The following is a 21805-nucleotide window of genomic DNA, read 5'->3' on the forward strand; positions in this document are numbered from 1 at the left end:
AATAATCTGCTCATCAGTTCAAGACACCCAAATAGATATGCATTGTCCAAGAAAAGAATATGAGCTCACTGAGCTTTAGCAAGATGAATACCCCAGCTTTGATGATCGGGATAACAGGGAAGAAGATAACCTTGACAGTAAAGTGGTATTGGTTCTATCAGACTCAAACTTGACTGTAAGATCTGGGAAACCAAAGCAATCCTTATTTACTCATTGTAAGTCTGGCAAAAAAAAATAAATCCTTTAGGCCATACTAATCTGTGCTGAGAAATCTGGATTTGAATAGTGAAATCAAACTTTATCATGAAGGTGTTTTATTAATCAGGACCAAACTCTTGCTTTTTTCCATCTCTGTTTTATCTGACAACAAGAGACTTGACTCTTACCTCTGTCTCCTTTTGCTCCAAATCCAGGTGGTCCTGGCTCCCCTCGAGGCCCTGGTATCCCTTCTCTACCTCTTTGTCCCATGGGACCTTCCATGCCAGGCTCACCTACAGGAAACAAATGCCCTGTACAACCAGGTGTCTGTGGGAGGTAGGCCTTGGGCAAAAGGATCCATGCCTGGCTCCACTGCAGAAGGCAATGATCACACCAGCCAGGTGTCTGTATTCCCATGCCACATGTCAGCCAGTTGTGAAAGACTCACAGCACTGACAGATGCTCACCCATGCTTCCCTTCTGTCCTTTTGGTCCTTCTGGTCCTGCATGCCCAATTGGACCAGGAATGCCTGGAAAGAAAACACAGTAAGCATTTAGAGCTCTTGACTATGTACCATATAAAAGAATAACAAGCAACTTAGGGGAACCTCAAACCTGAAGAGATTAATTCTATGGGATAAAGAATTAATATATTACTCATAAGGTGCGTACTTCTCCTTAGGAGAACACAATACATATAAAAGCACAAGAAAGCTGAAACAAGTATTTATGCAGCTGTAGGACTCTTTCAGTGGTAGAATGGAATCTTCACAATGCCAAATTCAACATATTCAACTAAGAGGAAGTCTGGCCAAGGCTTTGCTTGTGACCAAGTCTGAGCTGTGTCTGTAGCTCAGCACCAAGGTATTAATCAAGCGACTTAGTCTATGCTAAATATTGACTCTTTAGAGAACCACCTTGAGCTAAGTTCAAGGAATTTTGCAAGGAAGTGCAAAATTTGTTCTTGCCCACAGTAATGTAAGCAAATGTCCTTCGTCAAAGAGTAATTGAACTATAGCCCACCTGGGACACCAGGCAGTCCTCGGTCACCTGTAGACAGAAACAAAGAGAGTCAGTGGGGAATAAGTCTTCTCTTTTTGTCACTTTGGATAACCCTAGCCCTCATAAAAATAAGTTTATGTTCCTGGAATATTTACAAGTTCTAGTGTCTCCAGCAATTGTCTCCCTTGTATTTATGCAAATAATTGAATCATTTACACCATGCAAAACCCTCTGAGAACTGAAGCACCCTGTGATTAAACCAGGTAGAGCCTGGCTTCAAGAGTGACTTTCATCCAGGAGAAAGGAGCTTCTAGATTCAAAGTGAGATCTATCACCTCCTATACTACCACCTCTAAAATTTTCTTTGACCAGAAAATGAGAGAAAAACCCCAACCTTCACAATATCTGTACTAACCGATAACTAGCATCAGCTTCTCCAAATTCTGGAGTAACAAAAAACCTTGCTGCCCAGGCCCTACAACAGGCTGCCAATCTACCTGAGAAAGCAGGTAACTCCAGACTCACCTTTGGGACCTTGTATTCCCATGTCACCTGAGAAAAGTGGAAAAAAAAGTTGAAACAAGAGACATCCTATGATTACTCATTCATTTTGTCTTCTAGTTGCTTTGCCACCTTTAATGAAATACAAAGGAGTTGTGGCCAAATAGGACACTTCACACTTGAACAGTACAGGATCAGATCAAATTTGGCCTTTCACATTGGCAGAATGAAGGATTGGGCCTGCTGTATTGTTCTGTGTGGGATCAGGGTCTCTACAGTTAACATGGCAAACTGGCAGAAGCAGGACAGTGATTGTCCCCCTGCACTCAGCACTGGTGAGGCTGCACCTTGAGCACTGTGTCCAGCTCTGGCCCCTCATTACAAGAAGGTCTTGAGGTACTGGAGTGAGTTCAGAGAAGGGCAACAGAGCTGGTGATGGGTCTGGAACACAAGTCCTGTGAGGAGTGACTGAGGGAGCTGGGGGTGTTTAGCCTGGAACAGAGAAGACTAAGGGGGGACCTTATTGCTCTCTACAGCTGCCCGAAAGGAGGGTAGTGAGCTGGGGGTGAGCCACTTCTCCCAAGTAACAGGTAATAGGACAAGAAGAAACGGCCTCAAGCTGCACCAGGAAGGTTTAGATTGGATATTAGGAAAAATTTCTGCACCAAAAGAGTTACAAGGAATTGGAACAGGCTGCCCAGAGAAAGAGGTTAAGTCACTGTCCCTGGAAGTATTGAAAAGACACATAGATGTGGCCCTTAGGGAGGTGGTTTAGTGATGGACATGGCAGTATTACATTTATGGTTGGACTCCATGATCTTCAAGGTCTTTTCCAACCTAAACAATTCTGATTATTTTTGTTCAAGTACAAACCCTATTCATCTTTCTCACTGCAAATTTCCCCTTGAAGCAACAACTACCCCAAAATTATGCATTGCCAGAGCCAAGGAACTGGACAGGGGAAGAGAAGGACTATATGGCTGTACCTTTCTCACCACGTTCTCCTCTCTCCCCTCGGAAGTAGCCTGTAACAGGAAGTGAAGGGGCTGTTAGAGTGTACTATACAATAGAGTAGCTACATTTCAAGAACAAGGACTCATCTATTTGGATTTGAGGCTACAAGCAGTACAGTATGGTTTTGTGAGTTTCCTCAGTATATTTGTTTTTGCAAATACATGAAATTTCTAAAGAGGGGAGAATGTTGGCTCCTCTGTTGTTAATCTCTTTTCATCATGTGCTAAACAGAAGTAAATAACCTTTCCCTTGCTAACAAAAGTAGCATGAGAAATAAGGTATGGGTCTGTTTTATGACTCTGCTCACCTCGTTCTATTTCCTTATTCAGTCTGCTCTTCACCATCAACCAGACTGACTCTTCATTTTCATATGGGAAGGTGGAGGAGAGTGAGTTACCGTGAAGAAAGTCTACTCTTGAAACGTCCTTTTCTATTTTTGAATTCCCTTGGTTAAATGCCAGGAGGCCACCATTAATTTTTTCCAGGTCTTCCACACGAGATTTCAGCTTTCTCACTTCTTCAGCTGGAAGGTTAAAGGAAAATGCTAGGAAACATGCTGCCAGATATGCATGCCTGAAATATCTCCTGCTGTCACAGGAACATGGCAACACTGTGTCACAGAGCTAGGGCCACTGAGTTTTGCAGAATTCTTTGTATCTTTTTTTTTTCCCGCCCTAGCAGGGATACCTGGAATTTAAATGACAACTTTGGAATCTGTCAGTCTCAGAGCAGTAGACCTCAGATCTCAAGAGCTTTCCTATCCGACTCACCCCAAGACTATATAACTTCTCAACAAAGACTGTATTCATTATCCATTCTTTCTGTCCATTTGTAATATCTCAGTGGCAAGTCACCATCAAGCTGAATGCTTTCCTCAGTTCTCTGGCTTGGTATCTCTGGTGCTTGTTCCCAGCTTAAACTCTCTGTCCTTCTCTACCATTCAACATTTTTTTCCTCATTTATTTCTTACCCAGAGCAATGAGTCCAAAAAGCAATCCAAGGAGAAACAACCAGGCTAGAAGCAAACCCAGGAGCCATTTCCACCAGCTACAGCAGGAACCACAGGGACACCAGGATGGTGTTGATCCAACTGCACCTCCTGCATCACCACTTCGTATTTCTGGAGGACAGAAGGAGCAATCTCCTGGTTAATGAAGAGTTCCTTGACTTCAGAGTTACGAATCTCTTACAATAAGGACATCAAGGTCTGATCCTTTATACAAAGGGCTATGAAAAAAATCTTCATGCCACTCTGTGCACATGGTGAGTGTAATTCTAGTCCCTGTGGAAGCTGGAAGCAGTATATTCAAAGGGAATTCAAACAGGGGACAAAAACGCTAAGTGCATTTTAAAATAACAGCTGGAAAACACGATCACTTAGAGGTAAATTTTTTGTACAGACCTGAGCCATAAATGACAGCAATAGCCAGCATAGTCTGTCTGAGCCATCTCTTCCCCATAAATCTGTCCCAGTAGCAGGATACAGCTGGACTGCCATCTATCTGATTTTCTCTAGTCATAAAAAAATACCCCAACTGTCCATTCATCTACAATCAAATCACCAGTACCAATTTCTCTGGTAACCTCCTGAACATTCTTTCCCTCTGATTCACTGCTCAGAGACCACTCATGTCCCTCAAGAACAATTGCTTTTTTGTATACTGTGCTTTGGTGCTTCTTCCAATGAAAGTTTGAGTTGCATCACTTACCTGCATAAGTTTCCTTGTCCCTTTTTGGCATGGATTTCAGCCCTCCTGTTTTAACAACAGTAAAAGAGGTTTTACCATTCTTTCTGTTCATGACAAAATTCAGAGTGTGGGTTTGAAAGGGAAAGGTAGTAATGGAGGCAGAAGGAGAAAGTTCTGTTGCATTTCTGCAGGAACAAATTCCTACCATTTGCATCTGATTTTAGGCCAGTATCTGTAGCATAAGAGGAGGAAAATCCCTGCTTCTCTTTCTTCAAGGTGTCTTCTACAAAAGATCCTGAACAGGAACCAAATATAATTGGAAACATTACACCAGAAGTTAATCCAGGGCTATCTTCTTTCATTGGTAAAAGGTGTATTTTTCTTGGGAAGACACAATAGCTCTGCCTGTCTCAACCAGATCTAGTTTTGTTTTTCTCAAAGCTCCTGAGCTTTGTGAAATATCCCAAGGCATACTCTGGAGCTTCAAATGCAAAAGCCAGACTCAGGTTTTAGCTGGCATGGTTAAAAGCTGTCTGCCTGTCAGAGGTTCTCTCTCATATGATGTACAAGCCAGGTATAGTGGCCTAAATGCTGAACTTCCCTTATGATTAGTCTTCATTTCTCTGCCCTCAGAATAACCACACGTCCTGAAAAAGGGACATTACCTCCATTAAGCCCAGTGTTAGAAGCATTAAAGACTTTGCCAGTGTCCTTTGTCATGACCAAGAGCTCCATCTCCTTTGCTGGTGCCTTCTCCTTCTCCAGCAGCAGGAACTTGCAGTCTTTGCGCAGAACATCATCTCCCTGGGAGCTCAAAACAGTTCCTCCTGGAATATTTGTAAAAGATGGTAAAGAGGATATAAGTGTGGGCCATTGAGTCCATAACTACAAGCCACATCAGTTTTGTTTATAAAAACAGTTGGTCACATTGTGATTGGGGTTGCCACTACAGTAAGAGCCCTCTAAGAGACATACTGGTTGCTAAAGGTAACAGGAGAGCTGTGCATGTCATTAGGTCTCTTTGGAGATGTGCATTTCACTAGCAGGGGAGCCCCTGCTGCCAGAAATGGAGAACATCTGGAATTCAATCATATGTAGAACTGATTTGCTCAATGAGCTCTTTGATCCTCAAACACATTTCCTGTGGAGTCAGAGAAACTCAGCATGAGAGAGATATTCAGGGGCCAGCAGAGCCAGCACAGCTCAAGCTGAGGAGCCCATCAAGCACTGCCAAGTTACTCTGTCAAGCACAAAGCACTCCCTATCCCGGGAACCAGGCAGGGTTAGGAGACACTGAACTTCAGATTACTGAGGTTTGGCACAGGCCAAACAAGGTTCAAAACCATCACTGTGGTCACTCTTATCCCACTAGGCATTATGAAGTATGTCTGGAATGGAGTACAAACATGAATTTGCACACTGACACAATACTGAAAAACAAAATAAACAGAATGGTATTATTCCATTACTCTAGCAGAACCTGGAGTAAACCTTTATTAGAAATGTTATCGTAACTTCTGTGGTTTTTATTTTTAAGCCTCATCTTTGGGAGTCCTTGGATTACAAGGTAAACTGGGAAACTTAAAAAAAAACCTCTGTTATTTATAACTGTTAGAGTTGCAGAAAAGAGCTGGAAAAGATGAATCCTAACTGTTCAAGGACAAAGGGCTTCTCTCATTAAAAATACATAATCTGATCACGTATAAGTCAATTCCTTCAATTTTGAATGGTTGAAGCTGGTACAACTGAAAAATTATTTTTAAGAGCAACCTTGCAAATGTTTTGGCTTCAGATGAAGTACAGTTTCACACGTGTGCTCTTCTATCCAGCCTTCTGACTGCTGAGCAGAAATAGCTCAGAATTAAACAATCCAAACTACTACAAAGATCTGAATCAGACCAGTTCATTTGCTCATTCTTAGATTCTGACTCTCTTTCTTTCAAGGAAGGTACTGGTAGGAGACTTGGCTAGTGACAAGTTATGCACCTGAGTGTCACTCAGCTATGCTGAATCTCAAACTAATTTTTATGATATACCTGTACAAAGCCATGCCTAAACACCTATGAATGACACACTCACCTGCTGAGGCAGACACACCAGTACTTGCCATGGTGTTGCTCTGAGAAGTGTTCTTTATCCCATACGCTGCAAAGAAGAAATTCAACAATGACAGAGATGAAGGATAACAAGGGATCTACACACACCAAAGCATTTCAAAAATCTTTTCTCATTCAGTGTTCCTAGGACAACTCAAACAACCAAGGGTTTCCCCATCAAGCAAATCTCTAGTGCATCAGCACTGGGAGCTGATCCTGCACATGCAAAGCAGAGGAAATGTTCCTCAATATCCCTTCATACCACACTGTGCCACAGAAGAAGATGGTGGTGAGGGGGCCTCTGTCAAGATGAACTTTCTAGTCACTACAGAAAAGATGGGAGAAGGAAGCACACATTGGTGATGCTCACACTTTCTCTAGGCTTACTTTGTTGCTGACCTGCAGAGGCTGCTGTAGCATTCTGGGCTGTAGAAGAAGAGCTTGGAGACAGGTTGTTTTGGACTCCAAATACTGCAAAGAAAAGCATTGCAAAGAGGGTTATAGGAGTCCTACAGTGCAGGTGGCATTCTGGCTAAAACCCAAGCAAAACCAGTGATGTAAAAATAATGACCTCTCCCAACAAATTTCACCAGCTTTCTGGAGGCACCACAGGCCTCACAAAATATTTTGTAACTTAGTTCACTTTGCTGTGTTGTCATTGCTGGTCCAGAACAATAAAGGTGACCATTTTAAAACATTAAGTTACATTGCGAGGCCACTCTCACTGCATGGACATTTCTGCAGGTGGGGAAAAGAGCTGCTGGCACTCAGATGAGGAATAGGAGAGAAACTAGTATATAGGTATTATTTCACTGTACTTGTCTGCCAGAAACGTGGTGCTGTCAAAGTGTGAAGGGAAGAAAAATCTGACCTGTAGAGGAAGAGCTCAGGCCTGCATTCAGAGTATGATTGCTGGGGGCCAGGTTATTTGGAACACCAAAAACTGCAAAAAAGAGGAAGTTAAATGTTATTACTTCTCTCAAATCATAAATCCAACACCCAAAGGTCAGTGGCACAGTCACAGAAATTTAGAGTCAGCTTGGAAAGCAACTAATGATAATGCACAATAATTGCACAGAGGAAAAATCTTGAAAATTGTGACAACAAAACATCCTACCTCAGACAAGATGAGATCATGTGACAGTGAGAGAAAGTAAAGCTTTTAGTATGCCATCATAAAGCTTCTTGTGTTTTTTCTCTGTAACTGGGGAATGCAGAATCCCTGGCATTTAGAAATCGGCCTCACCAGGTGTAAGAACACAAAATCCTTACTTATAACATTTTTAGTATATGAGCCATTCAATTCTTTAGTATATTGAGCATTCTTATCTTATTGTAAGATAATAAAATATTAATTCGAGTCTAAATTATTTTTTATAGGGAATGTGAGCTTGACCTCATTGATAAAGATGTCATCAAAATTTAGTGACAGTCAGAGAGTCAGGGCAATAAATCCTCACAAAGAAGGATTTTCAGATACAGTCAGTGTAGAAGCAGAAGGCACCAAATTACAGAAAACCAGATAAAATTCAAGTATATCCCTTGTCATTTTGTTTCTTCCACCATTTTAGCTTGTGCTGTGCAAAAAAAACCCAGCTTTTGACCCAATTTCAGGACAGGTCCATCCTTTCAAACCTGGGCAATCCAGGGAGCATACCTGATCCTGTAGAGTGAGACATGGCATTGATCAAGGAAGAGCTGTTATGGTATCCACCAAGGGAAGACCCAGCAGGCAGAGTGGAAGACCACATGTATGAAGGGAGGGCAGTATTCAGTATGGTTGTGTCATATGTCCCCGACACTGTAAAAAACCAAGCAGACAGAAGTGGTTTTCAATGAGGCCAGGTTTGTGGCTTAGCATGCACTGCAGGTTTATAGGGCAAACAACTTACATTTCAACTACCCTTGTAGAGTTGATGCAATGACTCCAGGTTAGCATGGCATAACTGGCCTCAAATGTCAGCTGATTACAGCCCACACAAATTTTAACCAATGGAATAAAAATGGACCTGATAGCATATCATTTCACAAAACACCTTGAAGAGATTTCATTGCTTATAGATGTTATGGTACCAGAATAAACCACCCCAGTCTGCCATTCCATTAATACATCACCCTGGGCCATGGGATATATGGCTTTTGCTTCCATATATGTCTCTGATTGGTTCTCTAGTGTATTGGACTAAAATTCTGTTTTAGACAGGATCAGAGCTCTGAGTAAGACAGAAGATATTGTTCTTAGATACTGGTGGAAGACAACGGAGTCAATGTCAATGCCACTTCCTCAAGCCCTGTTGTGAAGTGTATAAATAACTAAAAAAGGTTGTAGTATTTTAAGTACCACTTCAGTTAAAAATCACAGAATGGTTTGGGATAAAAGGGACCTCAAAGATCATCTAGCTCTAACCTCCTGCCATAAGCAGGGACACCTTCCAATAGACCAAGCTGCTGAAAGTCTCATCCATCCTGGCCTGGAACACTTCCAGGGATGGGGCATCCACAACTTCCCTGGGCAACCTGTGCCAGTGTCTCACCATTCTCAAAGTAAAGAATTCCTTCCTAACACCTGATCTCAGCTTGTCCTCTTACAGTTTGAAGTCATTCCTCCTTGTCATGTCATATAGTTCCTGAAGAGTCATTATCAAATGGTATGGCAAATAAATCACTCACTGAAATGTTGTCTTCAGTCCTATCTCTATCTCACTTGGAGATAAGACATCAAATTGGTCTCAGACACATTTGCTTAGAGCTCTTATCTCTGCTAGAAATACCTCTGAATAAAAGCTGGTGGCAAAGACTAGTTTTGTTTTTTTTAAATTAGACTAGTCTCTAGAAAGATACCCAAGATGGCTCTTGTTACGACAACACCTGGATATCCTTTCAGCATTCTGACCCTTTTTCTGTATAGGGAAACCATGTATTCTTATCTGGATGTTCTTAGCAACTGAGTACTTTTTATGGCAAATGCTGTTTGGAGTGACTGTAACATTGCTAAAGGCCAAGTACCTGACTGAGAGCTCTCAGTGACCATCTTCGTCTCCACCACAGCCTTTTTCGGTATTGGGAGTGTACTGGATGGCGACCGAGTAGGGCTGCAGCTGGTAGATCGACTTCCTTTCAGCAAACGTTTCACATCATCCAACTCTGTCCCTAGCAGGAAAAGCAAGCATCTAGAGTCACCCAAAAGACAATGTTTCATTGATCTGTAATCTTACTCTGGATCTAAATCATTCAGTGGAATTTATCTGCATGTCTATGAAGTTGTTACTTTCTGGGGGTGCCACTTAATGACGAAGTTCCAGAGGATGTTTCTGGGACTAAGTACATTTTACATCTTTGCAAGAGCACCACCTAACCCACAGCATGCTTCCCTGCCCAGAAAAGGGACTCAAATTAATGTTCTTAACAGGAAAAGACATAACCCTAGCAGCAACACCCTTTATCTTATCCCTGATACCCCTGGAATAACTTACATCTGCCAGAGGGAGATGCGCTCTGCAGTCGGACTCGTATTTCACTCTCTGGGAAGATAAAAAGCAGATCATGAATATGGAGAGAGATGAATTTGTGCCCTTGGCTGGGAATGACTCTTTAGGCTGAAGTGAATTCCTTCCCCCTTGCTGTCTATGTTCCACCTTGCTGTCTTGCTTCTTAATCTGAGCAGTACTCATGGCCCATGTGAATTGATTGCAAATGGGCTTGGATGACTTTTTGTTTTGGGGTCACATTTTGTTACTTTAAATTCCAGGGAATTATATTTCACTCATTGATGTTGTCTGCTGAAGTTAATAATGCTGCTACTGTCAGATATACACAAGGTCAAATTCAGCAGTCCTCAATCACACTGGTATTTCCGCTCATCACAAATATTATTTTTATTGTCCTTCTGATCAAAAAAATTAGAGAGCCAAAATAAGTTTACTAAATACACAAATTCCCTACTACTTCTTGGGTAAAACTGACATATCTTCAATGGGCTGTATGACTCAGTCTTCATGATTCAGAAGTTACTATGTGCTGACTTCTGTTTTGGCTCACTGAATGTAACCAGTCCAGTTTTCAGCCAACATTCTCACCAGGTACTCAATGCTATTACCTTAGTTTTACTGGACCTTTACTGTCCAGCACAAGAAACTACAAAATTAATGTGATTTGGCTGGGGTAGGCCCTTAAACTTGCTTCCCACAAGCAAAGTGGCCAGCCAGAATATGTGATGCATGCTCCTCATGATGAAATCTGACAGTGCATGCACTAGAAAAGAAATACTATCTTGGCTTTCATGTGGAGAAGATGATGGATTGGAATTATTTTCTGAAGTAAAATGAGAAGCTGGACCTGATTCTCTGGTGTCTACTTTATTATGCATGGCCTAGCTCTGCTGGGAGCTCAGGTATGTAGTGTGCTAGAGGAGACTGTGATGATCTGAAGCAGAATAATTGGGAATGTGACACTCTCCAGAAGGACTGTGCAAGACCATGGTGTGATTTATACCCACTTCTAAAATTAACTTGAATAAAGTGACATTATAGTTTCCTCTTCAAGCAACTCAAAACGGATACTACATTATTTGAGACCAAGATAATCCTTCTTTCCCCAACACTGTTAATAAATTATTAGAAGAGCTGAATGATTTAAACAATGCAGAACTTTACAGTGAGCTGGCTATACAGACCACAGTAAGTCTGCAATTTCCACACCATCTCTTTACTACCAGCATGAGATTATTTCAGGGTATGGCTTCATAGTTTGCAAGACAGATCACCGTAGGAGAAGCATGAATGCAATTACTGTAAATGTGTCAGAGGCTGGTCCCAGAGCATGGATAGACTAAGGTTATGATAGTGAACAGACAAGATGGAAGACTATGTCCTGTGCCCCCAGACAGCCAGGTTTCCAAGTAGATCTTCCTTCCCAACAAAGTCCGAACTACCATGACCTTCCCTAAGGTCAATTTTTACACCAAGCTTGTTTAAACAACTGCTTACAGATTCATGGTTCACATCTGAAGTGGTGCAGATCCACGTACCTCATCTGACTGCTCTACACATAAACTGGTGGATTCCAGCTAAACAGGCCTATTTAACACACCTGAATTATGCTGAACTGAAAAAAAAGAGGCTTTTCAAAGAATAGCATCACTCACCTCGACTTTGGCTTCTCCCTCTCGTAGAGGCAGATGCTGCGAAAAGCAATGAAAGAAAAGCCATATTAGTCTTTACTGCCTGTGATACCTCTGAAAATCAGCACACTGATCTCGCTCAGGTTGCTTATATTCAGACAGTAACTTTTCTTGGAGCACTGCTGGAAGAATTGAACAATTAAGAGTTTTTACAAGGCCTCTTTTAGACCACAAGGTATCTAAAAGAATCAGCAGCACCTTTACCCTTTCTGGACCAGATATTGTTTCTTTTTATACAGAGAAATGCTGTTTGTAGATGGTGATTCCCATTTCAAATGGCCACAAGGAAGTTAGGAGGCCTATTGACCCCACTGACCAATGCTGGATCTTGCGAAACCCTGCCTCCTCTATGAGCCAAAAGGTGACCTGATCATAATGTTTCACTATCTTCACTGAGTAAAATCAACAGCTCAGAGTTTGGATGGGGCAAGCTAGTATCTGCTGACAATGTTCAGTGTAAATATATCACTTGATAGCCACTTCATTTTTCCATATATATTTGATGAAGTCTAAAAATGAGCTACTGGAAAAGGATATTCAGCAATGACTGAAAATCCTAAGAGTCTGGACTTTCTTGTTTGCAGCTGTTCTCCCAGCTATTCTGGAAGGGTGAAGGGAATGCTATGAAGTATCCCATGTCTGTCTTCTCCTGTCCATGTCCTGTGTCATACAGGAAGCATCACAAAAGCAGCTGAGAGTAGCAGATATACAGCATGCACTCTCTGTTTAAATATGATCAGCTAGAGACCTGACTTTCAGCTGTTAATGTAAGTCCCAAATAACTACATGATGGCCCAATACAGAGGTAGCATAGGTAGAGCAGGACACAGCAATGTGCAAAAAGCCATTATGGTCATCAACTCACATGACCTTGCCATAATGTTCAGAGGAAGAGCTCTAAAAAGGACATACCAAAATCTTTTCTGGGAACCTCAGGAGAAGAGTTGGCACTGGAGCTCCCTGCAAAGAATAGTAAGGTGTTCATTAATACTTTGCAGAAGATCATTAAAAGCTTTCAAACATGTCTCCCTGGCAACTGTTTAATCTCAGTGGGTAGCAACCATTTCCATTTAAAAAAAAGAGCTATTCAAGTTTCACATGAAAGAGCTGCCAATGTCTTTCAACAAATATATGCTACAATTCCTTTTAGGAATGAGCATTACTCTTAGGATAAATAAGACTTAATGATTAAATTGTGTCCCTGATGGCTTAATTCCTAGGGAAACCACAATGGGACTGGGGACAATTCTGCACTAATGTGACCTCAGAGAGCACTGCATATTGCCTCCCTTCCATGGCATGTTCTGTGATACCTTCATATGTTGCATGGCGGTTGACATAGGTTTTTCTTTCAAATGTTGAGCCAGGTGATTTGGTGAGAGTAGAACTGGGAGACTGGGCTTGTCTGTAGCTGGAGGATGATGATGTTGAATTCAATCTACCACTTCCACCTAAAGATAAAACAAAATGCCCTCAGCAAATGGAAGAGAAACCCTGGCAGTACGCTCTGGATGCCCTAAGTGCTTTACGTTACCATCCTCTCAGCTGGACAAATTTGCATTGGTGTTTCACAACTAGAGATGGACAAGAACAATATCAGGGTCTAACTCTGGGGGTCCTCAGCATTCATGGCAGAGAGAAGCATGGGTTATCGTTGTTGTTTCAAAACAAATCTTGTCAATAATATGTATGAAACCAAGTTCTGGCCTAGGGTAATAGTGAACCATCTCCCTTGAGCAGGAACAAATCTAGCTCTGGATGATGCTAAGTTTTGGTTAGGCTATAGATTCACTTGTAAACTCAAGTGTTATGTGACATAGGCTACAAAAACTGGGAGACTGTTAAACCAAACTCAAAGTGCTAAAGGATGTAATTTATGAGATAATGGAAAGCAGAGATGAGTCCACTCCCATAAAGCAGCCATCCACACTCCCACTTAGTCCATTTTCTGGAGAAGTGACTGAGGTGCGCATGAGGCCCAAGACAGCCTGGAGGTTATTAGTAGCTGTTACATGTAGACAGAAGAAACAATTTGCCTCCTAATTCACATCAGTGCTGTGGAGGAGGAACACATAATGAATGTGTTCATACTCTTGCACAAAATCTAATGCTGGAGAGTATGATCAGGGTGCAGCAAAAAGGGAGCTCTGTGATAAACTACAACCTAGCTATGCTGACCAGCAGGATCAAACTGGATATTGTTTACCCATCCCTACAAAAAGTGTGTCCTTTTGGACTCAACAGTGTTTTTCTGCCAACTTCCCCTCTAAAAGGACCTGTTTTGTTCTGCTCTTATTTTGTAACTTTTCCATTAAATTCAGCAGAAAGAACTACTGTGACAAGTAGGCCTCTGTTAGAGGCATTCTGTAAGAAAGTGGGAAAGACTACAGAATGCTCTGTGAAAATGCAAGAATACAGTATCTCTGAAGTTCAAGTTCTTTCTCTTCTTCCTCATACTGAAAAGAAATCAAAGGAAGATGGTAATTCTGCATGGTCCTCTGAGTCTGGGTTCAGTTCTCACACTGGTGCCAGTCCAGACAGTAAGACCAACATCAGCACTGGAGTTACTTCACATGTGCCCTGAGGCAAAGTGATTCCACACTGGCCTTTAACTGGCATGCAGGTGCCTGTCAGATCTCTTTGGTATAGCTAACTCTCCCCTTGAGCTTCCAAAGTGCACTTCACTTCCTTTGGTTTGTCAGCTCCCTTGCAGCACAGAGAACATTTTCCAGAAGGAGTTATACAGTCAGTCCCCCTGGGGACAGAGAAGTGTGCCAGGTACCTGGCTAGGAAGCTTAGTCTTTAGAAGCCTTTGCTATGACAATCTAACAGCTGGGCAAAGAATGCTGTTAGAGAAGAATCCTGGTTTTATGGAGTAGGCAGCACACACTGATTTTAGCACGTCCAGAAAATCTGTCAAAATGTTGAAAGTGCTAAAGCCATGGACACACAAACATAAGAAAACATTTTCTAGGAATTTCTTTAATAATATTCTACCCTCAGCAAGATCAACAAAAAGATTAATCAAAACTGTCTTTAGAACAAAAATGGTCAGAAATACTGTGATTTGGAAAAACTGAAATTCAGTTTCTGAATGACTTCTTAAAAACAGTAGGAATGACATTTTTTGTTGTTGTTCTCCTGAAATTAAATTTTCCCTGTGGAAAATGGGACTTTTGCCATTTACTCATCCATTTTCAAACCCAGCTTTAAGGAAGGAATATCTTTGCTCTGTATATGTATTTGCCACTTCTACTTTCATAATAAATCCTGTTTTCCTTGCCCCTGGCTCACCCTACCTCCCTGCCTTGAATCTCTCCTCAGCCCATTTCTTCTCCCTTTGCTCTCTGTTTCCCATGGGGCAATGCTTTAATTCCTTACTTGAGGTCACATAGCTTCCATGGCTGTACGACCGCTTTTCCACTCCACTCCCTCCAGTGTGGGATGATGTTTTGAGCCCACTGCTGCTTCCTCCTTCTGAAAGAGATAAGCACAAAATGAGACATTGTCTCCAGGCAGGAGATAGGAAGAGCAAGGACACTGCAAGAGAAGGCAGGAGGGACCCAAAGTTGTCCACACACTCAATTACAAGTACAGCTTCATATCTGGTGAGAGATCAGAGGTGCAGAGAAGTGTCTTGGCAGAGCCAACAAGCATTCACACTCCACAGCCAGCAGGTTTGTAGTAAAGTTTTGCTTCATACACAGACTGAAGGATACTCCTGTTAGCCCTCATCATAAATGAGATGATAATGCAATTCCTTGCCAACTCAGCTGCAGAAAACTAATCAAGGATATGGTGAGATAAAGAGTGCGGAGGATTATTTCCTATTTGGAGCTTGTACTTCTCTGCAGAGGTAGAAAAGACCTGTGACCTCTGATATTACTGAAAAGATTCACTCACTGTTGCCAACTGGGTAAGATGACAGGGAAATAATACGCTGCAGTATTATTATTCCACAGCCCAAGCACTGGAACCTGCAGACCCATCACTTTTGATCCTTGTTCCCAACAGACAATCACCACTGGAGATCCTATATCTGGACTTAAATCTTTGTAGAGTCTGGTCTTCTAGTCTTAGTAGAGTATGTGGCTTTGTTTCTGACAATATCCACACATCCCCAGATACTACTCCTCTCCAATAACAAGTATTTTGGGAGAAAGAAAGGCATTTCTGAAAATTGCTTTCTTTTGGGTACAGATCTTCATGCACTGAGACTTGCTGCACCCAGGGATTTATGGACATAATGGAAATCATGTAGCCAAATAAATAGCATAGAGAGGCACAGAACACCAAGCAGAAGCAATGCAATGACTGAGAATTACTTACTGGGTGGCAAGGATGTCAGTCTTGTGGTTACAGTCTCTGTAATAACTGAGGGAAGAAAAGGGTGCAGAATTAATGGCATGTTAATACAGTCAGACTGGATCACTGTTTTACCTATTCTCCATGCAAAAGCATGACTAGTTCAAAGAAGATTTACTCATTTAAATAGAAGTCCCTTAAGACCACACTGCCTGAGGCTGTAATTACAGGTTCATTATCACACAATGCTGTGTTTCTTTGCAGGTTTTTCTAGCTCTGAATAAGAACATTACTGCCATGATTTTTTTTTTTTTCTCTGTACAAGATCCCTGTAAAATTTCTGGGCACTTCTGAACTACAGCCATTGCTGTAACAATAAAGCCCATGGTTAAATCCCTTAGCAGCTTCCTACTAGTTAATTCTCATAAGGTCAGTAGAAAATTAACCTGTTTTACACAAAGCCACTAGACAATTTCTAGGCTACCCAGGGCATTGGTACCAGAGGTAGGAGCAGCATCCCAATGTCTGCACTACTGGTTAGAAATGCTACCACAGGGTAATAATCTGGTTAAACAATCAGGTCATGATATCCACCTCTAAATGTCTGATCATGGCCCATTCTATTCCTTATTCTGACTTCAACACAGAGACCAGGGCCAGGAGCAGAATTTAGTTCTGGGCCTCTGGTCAGCATTTATTCCCTTACAGAAATGGCCATTCACTTCTGGGATTTTTGGAGTGTGCAATAAAAATTAAAAATCTCTGCCTTACGTCTTTCAGTAACTTCTGATCCATCTTGCCTCGTTTTCTTTGTTATAGAATCCATATCATTGCCACCTGCAAGGAGAACAGAGGGACTGCACTCAGAGCTCTGTGAAGAGTAAGAAATGACAAGAGCTCCCCACACACCCACCACTTTGCTTTGGATGAGGACTAGACTGCCTGGAAGATGTCAGTGCCAGGGAGTTTACAGAGCCCACCCAGAGCCATATGAATACTACTGATGGACTGCCACCTACAACACTGGATGCTGCACAAGGCAGCAGAGCTGAAACACCAGGAGGGGCTGAAAAGCCAGCTGGTGAGATAGACACAGTTGAAGCAAATCCACTCAGTGGTGGAGTTTAGACCTGAATTTATATCCAGACTACACTACATTATGGTCTCCAGCTGTGCCCCTATAAAGGTTTGATGAAAACCAGTGGATCCAAACACCACTCCCACACATCTGTTCTGTGCAGGACTCAACAGCACAGGATTAACTGCGCAGGCAAAGCTGCAGGAGTAAGCTACGTGCACCCCGCCAGCACTGCCAGAAAAACCTCAGCAAATATACTACTGCTCTGCTAACAGTAATAGTACATTCTCAGGGCTCACTCATGCTAAAGCCACTGGAGGTACCTTTGAACTAGCTATTTTTGGCAGCATGGAACTTAAGGTAGGAAGTGCTTTATCTTGCTTTACAAGCAGAGCAGCAACAGTTTGGAGACCCTGTCTGTGGCTTTGGAATCTGATCTACTTTAATGCCAGCTCAGGTCAGTCTACACATGTTGCTGTGAATGCTGTGTACACTCTTTTTCATTACTTGGATCCCTCTCTGGTCAAAATCATAATCTCTGCCAGAAGTATGACTCTCTGCCAAGGCAGGAGTGCCACAAAAATACCATGATTATGGTAAAGAGACATCAGCTAGAAGAGAAAACACTTCTGTCAGAAGGAACCACACAATTGCTCACTCCTAGTCTTGCTAAGATAACATTTCATCTTGTGCAGCTACAGACAATGAGAAGGAAGAGATTTTAATTTACACACAAGCTCACCATAGGCCAAAATTCTTCACTGGATTTGAAGTCTCCTCTTCAAAACTGAAGGCCCAGCTGTACCAAACATTAAAATGCTGAGGCTAAGAAAAGCTTTGCAGAAAATTCATTCCAAGTTTTAAAGCCCAGCTTGATGCAGAACCCAAGACCATGTCCCCCAGTTGTGTTAAATTTGAGTTTGACCTCCATGATTCCTCTTACTCTTCTGTAAACTGCAGCCCCCTTGATGTCACACTTGTACTGCCCAGATGTAAATACTGACACAAGGCAAGATGCAGCAGAGAATCTACAGGAATATCCAACATTCAGATTCAATTCTGTCTTTAACGCCATTCCCAGATCTGAACAGGAACAATTTGAGTGGAGAAGGCACAGTGCCAGCCAAGCCACTTGAGCCCCCCATGATAGACTCATATGCACTTTGCAGAGAACACCACAGTGCCCACAGCCCTCACTCTGCACTGCTGCCCCTGAGCTTGTCTAAACAGCCCTGTAAACGGAGCTCCTGAGGTCACATCCAAGTCTTTACACAACCTGGTGGCAGCAGGATGCTGCTCAACCCTTACAACGCTTGCTAACATTAGGGATTTCCAAGGGATTTTCCAGGGTGTTGATTCCAACACATATGCAAGACTCGAGCTACATGCATTAGGAGAGCTTCTCCTCCAGCAGGGTAACAGTCCTCTGCAATAGAAGGGTTTCTGGTCATTCACTCCAAGGAAAGGCATTATCTCAGCAACTCTTTCTTACTGCATCAACAGTGGAAGCGTCTTTCAAGCTCTCTCCCTAAAAATATGCTGGAAGCTGTTATCTAGATGTCAGCACTGTTGGCTTTATCAGTGTTTTTGGCAAGAAGCACAGTTTTATATTTGGAAATTGCTTTCCTACTGCTTTGTAGGGTAGGCTACTGCTTTGTAGCCCCAGAACTCCACTTTCTCTCTGCTATTGGGAGGCAGTGCTGGTTATGGATGCTGGAAGAGGCCAGCACCATCATGGAGTGAATGCATCTTCTGCATCTTTGCCTTCCCTTGAGAAAGGGAAGTATTTTGATGTGATATCAATTAGGAAAAAAAATAAAATAGGTTAAAGTCCATCTTTGGAGCCATGCATGCCACAGTCCAGCCCCAGCACACAGTGCCTTTGCATGTGTGCTTGGCACATGGATGCCAGCAGACTGACTGTGCTGCACTTCCATTACCTGCCAGGCCTGACTCATCTCCCCAGCTCCTATCTGGAGTCACAAAGGCATAGCTGTGGGCTATGTCTGTGGCACAGCAACAACACTGTTGAATCAGAGAAGTCTTCTGCAGTCATCTCAGAGCAACAAGCAGCAACTTGTGAAGTAGGGTCACTCAGTGCAGGAAGGTAAGTCAGCAACACTATGGTTCCTTTTACATAAGCTCAAGGGATGTAGTGTGCTTGTGGCACCCCCAGAAACAGAGAATTTGCAGCCATTACTGGCACTGGGAACCAAGAAAAGTGTGGCACTGCCACACTTGTGTAGGCTGCTTCTTCTTTGTACAGCATTGAAAGCAGGATAGTAATAACTCCCCTGCACTGCAAGACATGCTCAGACCTGTGCTTTCCACAAAAGCCTGAAAATGCAGGGTATCTCTTGCACCCCCTGTTCCACTTCACTGCGGTGCAGCACACTGGCAAGGACACTAAGCCATTCTGAGACAGGACATTCAATTCCCTCTAATAATTTTAGAATCTAGGTATTGTATGCAATGGTAATACAGTTTATTACTGACATTTTTCAAAGGGGAGTGGAATAGCCACAAAGGTGGTTATTTGGTGGAAAAATAAAAGCAAGTACATTTCAGATACTTTTATCCCTCCATAATGTTTTCCCAGTTTTCATCTCAAATGCTGCTGTAGTCACAGCACATCCTTTCAGCTCTCTCCTCTCTCCAGAGGTTCCTGCTGTTAGACAATTCATTAGGAGAAAGAAGCACCTGTAGGTGCTGAGATTAATAATATTTAATGTCAGCAGAACCTTTTGATCATGAATACTCTGAAACTCAGCAGATGCATTCAAATGATACCACTGACTATGCCTCCCATCATATCACATGTCTTTTAGGGTGTCCCTTCCTCTTAACCAAGCCTTTCAGCTGCCATTGGCCTGGAACTAAAAGAACTGGGAAAAAAATGGTCCCTTATCTCTTTTGATCCTACACACTTGGAATTTGATCTACTCATTCTGCTCTAAAAGCTGTTCCTTTCAAGTCAGTTTATCAAAGCCACAGTGAGAACTGAATAAACCAAATCATACTTCCAAATCTGCTCATTTTGTAGGATGAAATGATGCAAATGCCAGGGAAGCAGGTTAGATGCCCAGCCAAAGCTGTAGAAAACCAAATTCTGCCCTGCCCATAGCCTATCCTGGCTTCTTTGACAGCAACATGTGCTCACATCTCAGAGCACAATCAACAGCACTGCCCAGATTTCACTCTGTTCTGACAGACATCTTCCTCTCAAAATTATGTCCTTGCTTTCTCTACTTAACTGTGACACTCAAAAAGAAATAGGCCATTCTGACCTGCACAAACTTCTTGGCTCTGGCACAGAAAAAGAGACAAAGAATCTAGTATTAATAAAAAAAGTGTTTGCAGAATGGGAAAGATCTGCTGTCACCATTTCACAAATGAAGCAACTAGTCACAGAAAAGTAACTTCCCTAAAGTCACTCAAGTCAGTCTAAAGAGAGGAAAAGGCAAATCTTTTACTTTATGCCACTATGGTCAAATTGCTGGATTTGCCGTAGAAAGGATTCAAACTGATTCTCAAATCACAGTCTTCTGACTTACTATGACCAAAACACCTCATAATCTTCTATGACAAAAATACAGCACAAAATACATATCAATGAGTCACTGCTGATAACAAACTTATTTCCTTGAGACAAAGCCAGGTTTGTCCTTGGCAACACAAACTTTCACTCAGAAGCAGTTCTAGGCATTCTCAGGACTAGAGATTTATTCCTTAATATTATACCCTGCCCCACCATCTGAAGCTCCAATTTACAATCACTACTCTTCCAACACATTCCAGATCTGCTCAGTTTTAAAAACAGCTAATAGATGATCTGCATTTCACCATGCCATACCTTTATGCAACTGAGAAATTCAGCTAAACTTTATCTGTTTTGTGACAGTTTCACAAAACGCATTAAAAAATGTACCCATTGGTTTTACACTTAGTTTCTCACAGCAAGTAAACTCCTTTCACTAGATAGTCAATCCAAAAGAGTAGTATTCACTGACAAATAGAAACCCAAAATGACCCAGCCCTTAAGCAAACTTGTTTTTATACTGTATTTCACACAGAAAAATGTAACACGTCCTTTATCCTGACAGAAAAGTCAGCCTTGCTCTTCAAGGAATCTGGAAGACAGAAAATAAAGGATACCTTTTTCTGCCTTTTTTTCAGTAATGTAACTTACCTGGATTGCTTTGGTTACAGAAATGAAAATCTTTTTTTTCTCCTTAACTGCTTCTCTTCTACCAAAAATTTGCCACCTACACTTTATATCATGTCCTTCCAAAGGTGTGTGGAACCTGAGTGATCATCCAAAAATGTTCACCTCTTCTTTATTTATCCTGTTTTATTCTCGCCCTTCTTTTGCTTTTCTATTCCCGTGCTCTTATACAAGTCCCAACAAAGGCGTGTCGTGGTTTCCTGCCTCACCCTACCCTTCATATTATCTGACACTTGCTGAAAAATAAGATCTGCCTCCAGGAATCAAACTTTATTGAAAGTCAAAATGCTCTTTCCTATTCGCTCAAGTTGATTAACTATTAAGATCCCAGACGAAGGTATAAAGGCTTATATCAGGGAATGTGAACATGCATAGCAGTACTTTCTGATACATGATCTGATCTGTTGGGGAATTTTTTTTGCAGGAAATTACTTAGCACTTGCTGATGCCTCTACAAAGCTGCCTGCAAGTTAAGCATATTCTGCTGCTTGCAAATACAATGGGCTGAGTTACCAGCTA

The 21805-nt window shown here is 42.0% G+C and overlaps 1 protein-coding gene across 2 annotated transcripts in view; it reads right to left on the reverse strand.

Moving 5' to 3' along the window:
* Positions 1-21453, reverse strand: part of COL17A1 (collagen type XVII alpha 1 chain) — a 39418-nt gene extending 17965 nt beyond the window's left edge. The window contains exons 1-23 of one of the 2 annotated variants that reach the window (XM_088059885.1): positions 21251-21453; positions 16755-16820; positions 16008-16052; positions 15060-15155; positions 12992-13129; positions 12591-12638; positions 11643-11678; positions 9973-10020; positions 9506-9649; positions 8157-8300; positions 7371-7442; positions 6899-6970; positions 6483-6548; positions 5069-5230; positions 4609-4698; positions 4425-4469; positions 3686-3835; positions 3023-3238; positions 2688-2726; positions 1726-1752; positions 1222-1248; positions 666-728; positions 387-491 (exon numbers count right to left, since the gene is read on the reverse strand). In XM_088059885.1, the coding sequence (XP_087916011.1) occupies positions 387-491; positions 666-728; positions 1222-1248; positions 1726-1752; positions 2688-2726; positions 3023-3238; positions 3686-3835; positions 4425-4469; positions 4609-4698; positions 5069-5230; positions 6483-6548; positions 6899-6970; positions 7371-7442; positions 8157-8300; positions 9506-9649; positions 9973-10020; positions 11643-11678; positions 12591-12638; positions 12992-13129; positions 15060-15155; positions 16008-16052; positions 16755-16809 (1888 nt within the window). In that variant the 5' untranslated portion in view covers positions 16810-16820; positions 21251-21453. Of the gene's footprint in view, positions 1-386; positions 492-665; positions 729-1221; positions 1249-1725; positions 1753-2687; positions 2727-3022; positions 3239-3685; positions 3836-4424; positions 4470-4608; positions 4699-5068; positions 5231-6482; positions 6549-6886; positions 6971-7370; positions 7443-8156; positions 8301-9505; positions 9650-9972; positions 10021-11642; positions 11679-12590; positions 12639-12991; positions 13130-15059; positions 15156-16007; positions 16053-16754; positions 16821-21250 lie in introns of both variants that reach the window. The other variant, XM_088059884.1, reaches the window with a different exon arrangement.
* Between the last annotated feature and the right edge of the window lie 352 nt (positions 21454-21805).

This window comes from Pseudopodoces humilis, chromosome 9 (assembly GCF_049639895.1).
Source record: "Pseudopodoces humilis isolate 2021_Gansu_Grassland_sample_001 chromosome 9, ASM4963989v1, whole genome shotgun sequence".
Lineage (NCBI taxonomy): Eukaryota > Metazoa > Chordata > Aves > Passeriformes > Paridae > Pseudopodoces > Pseudopodoces humilis.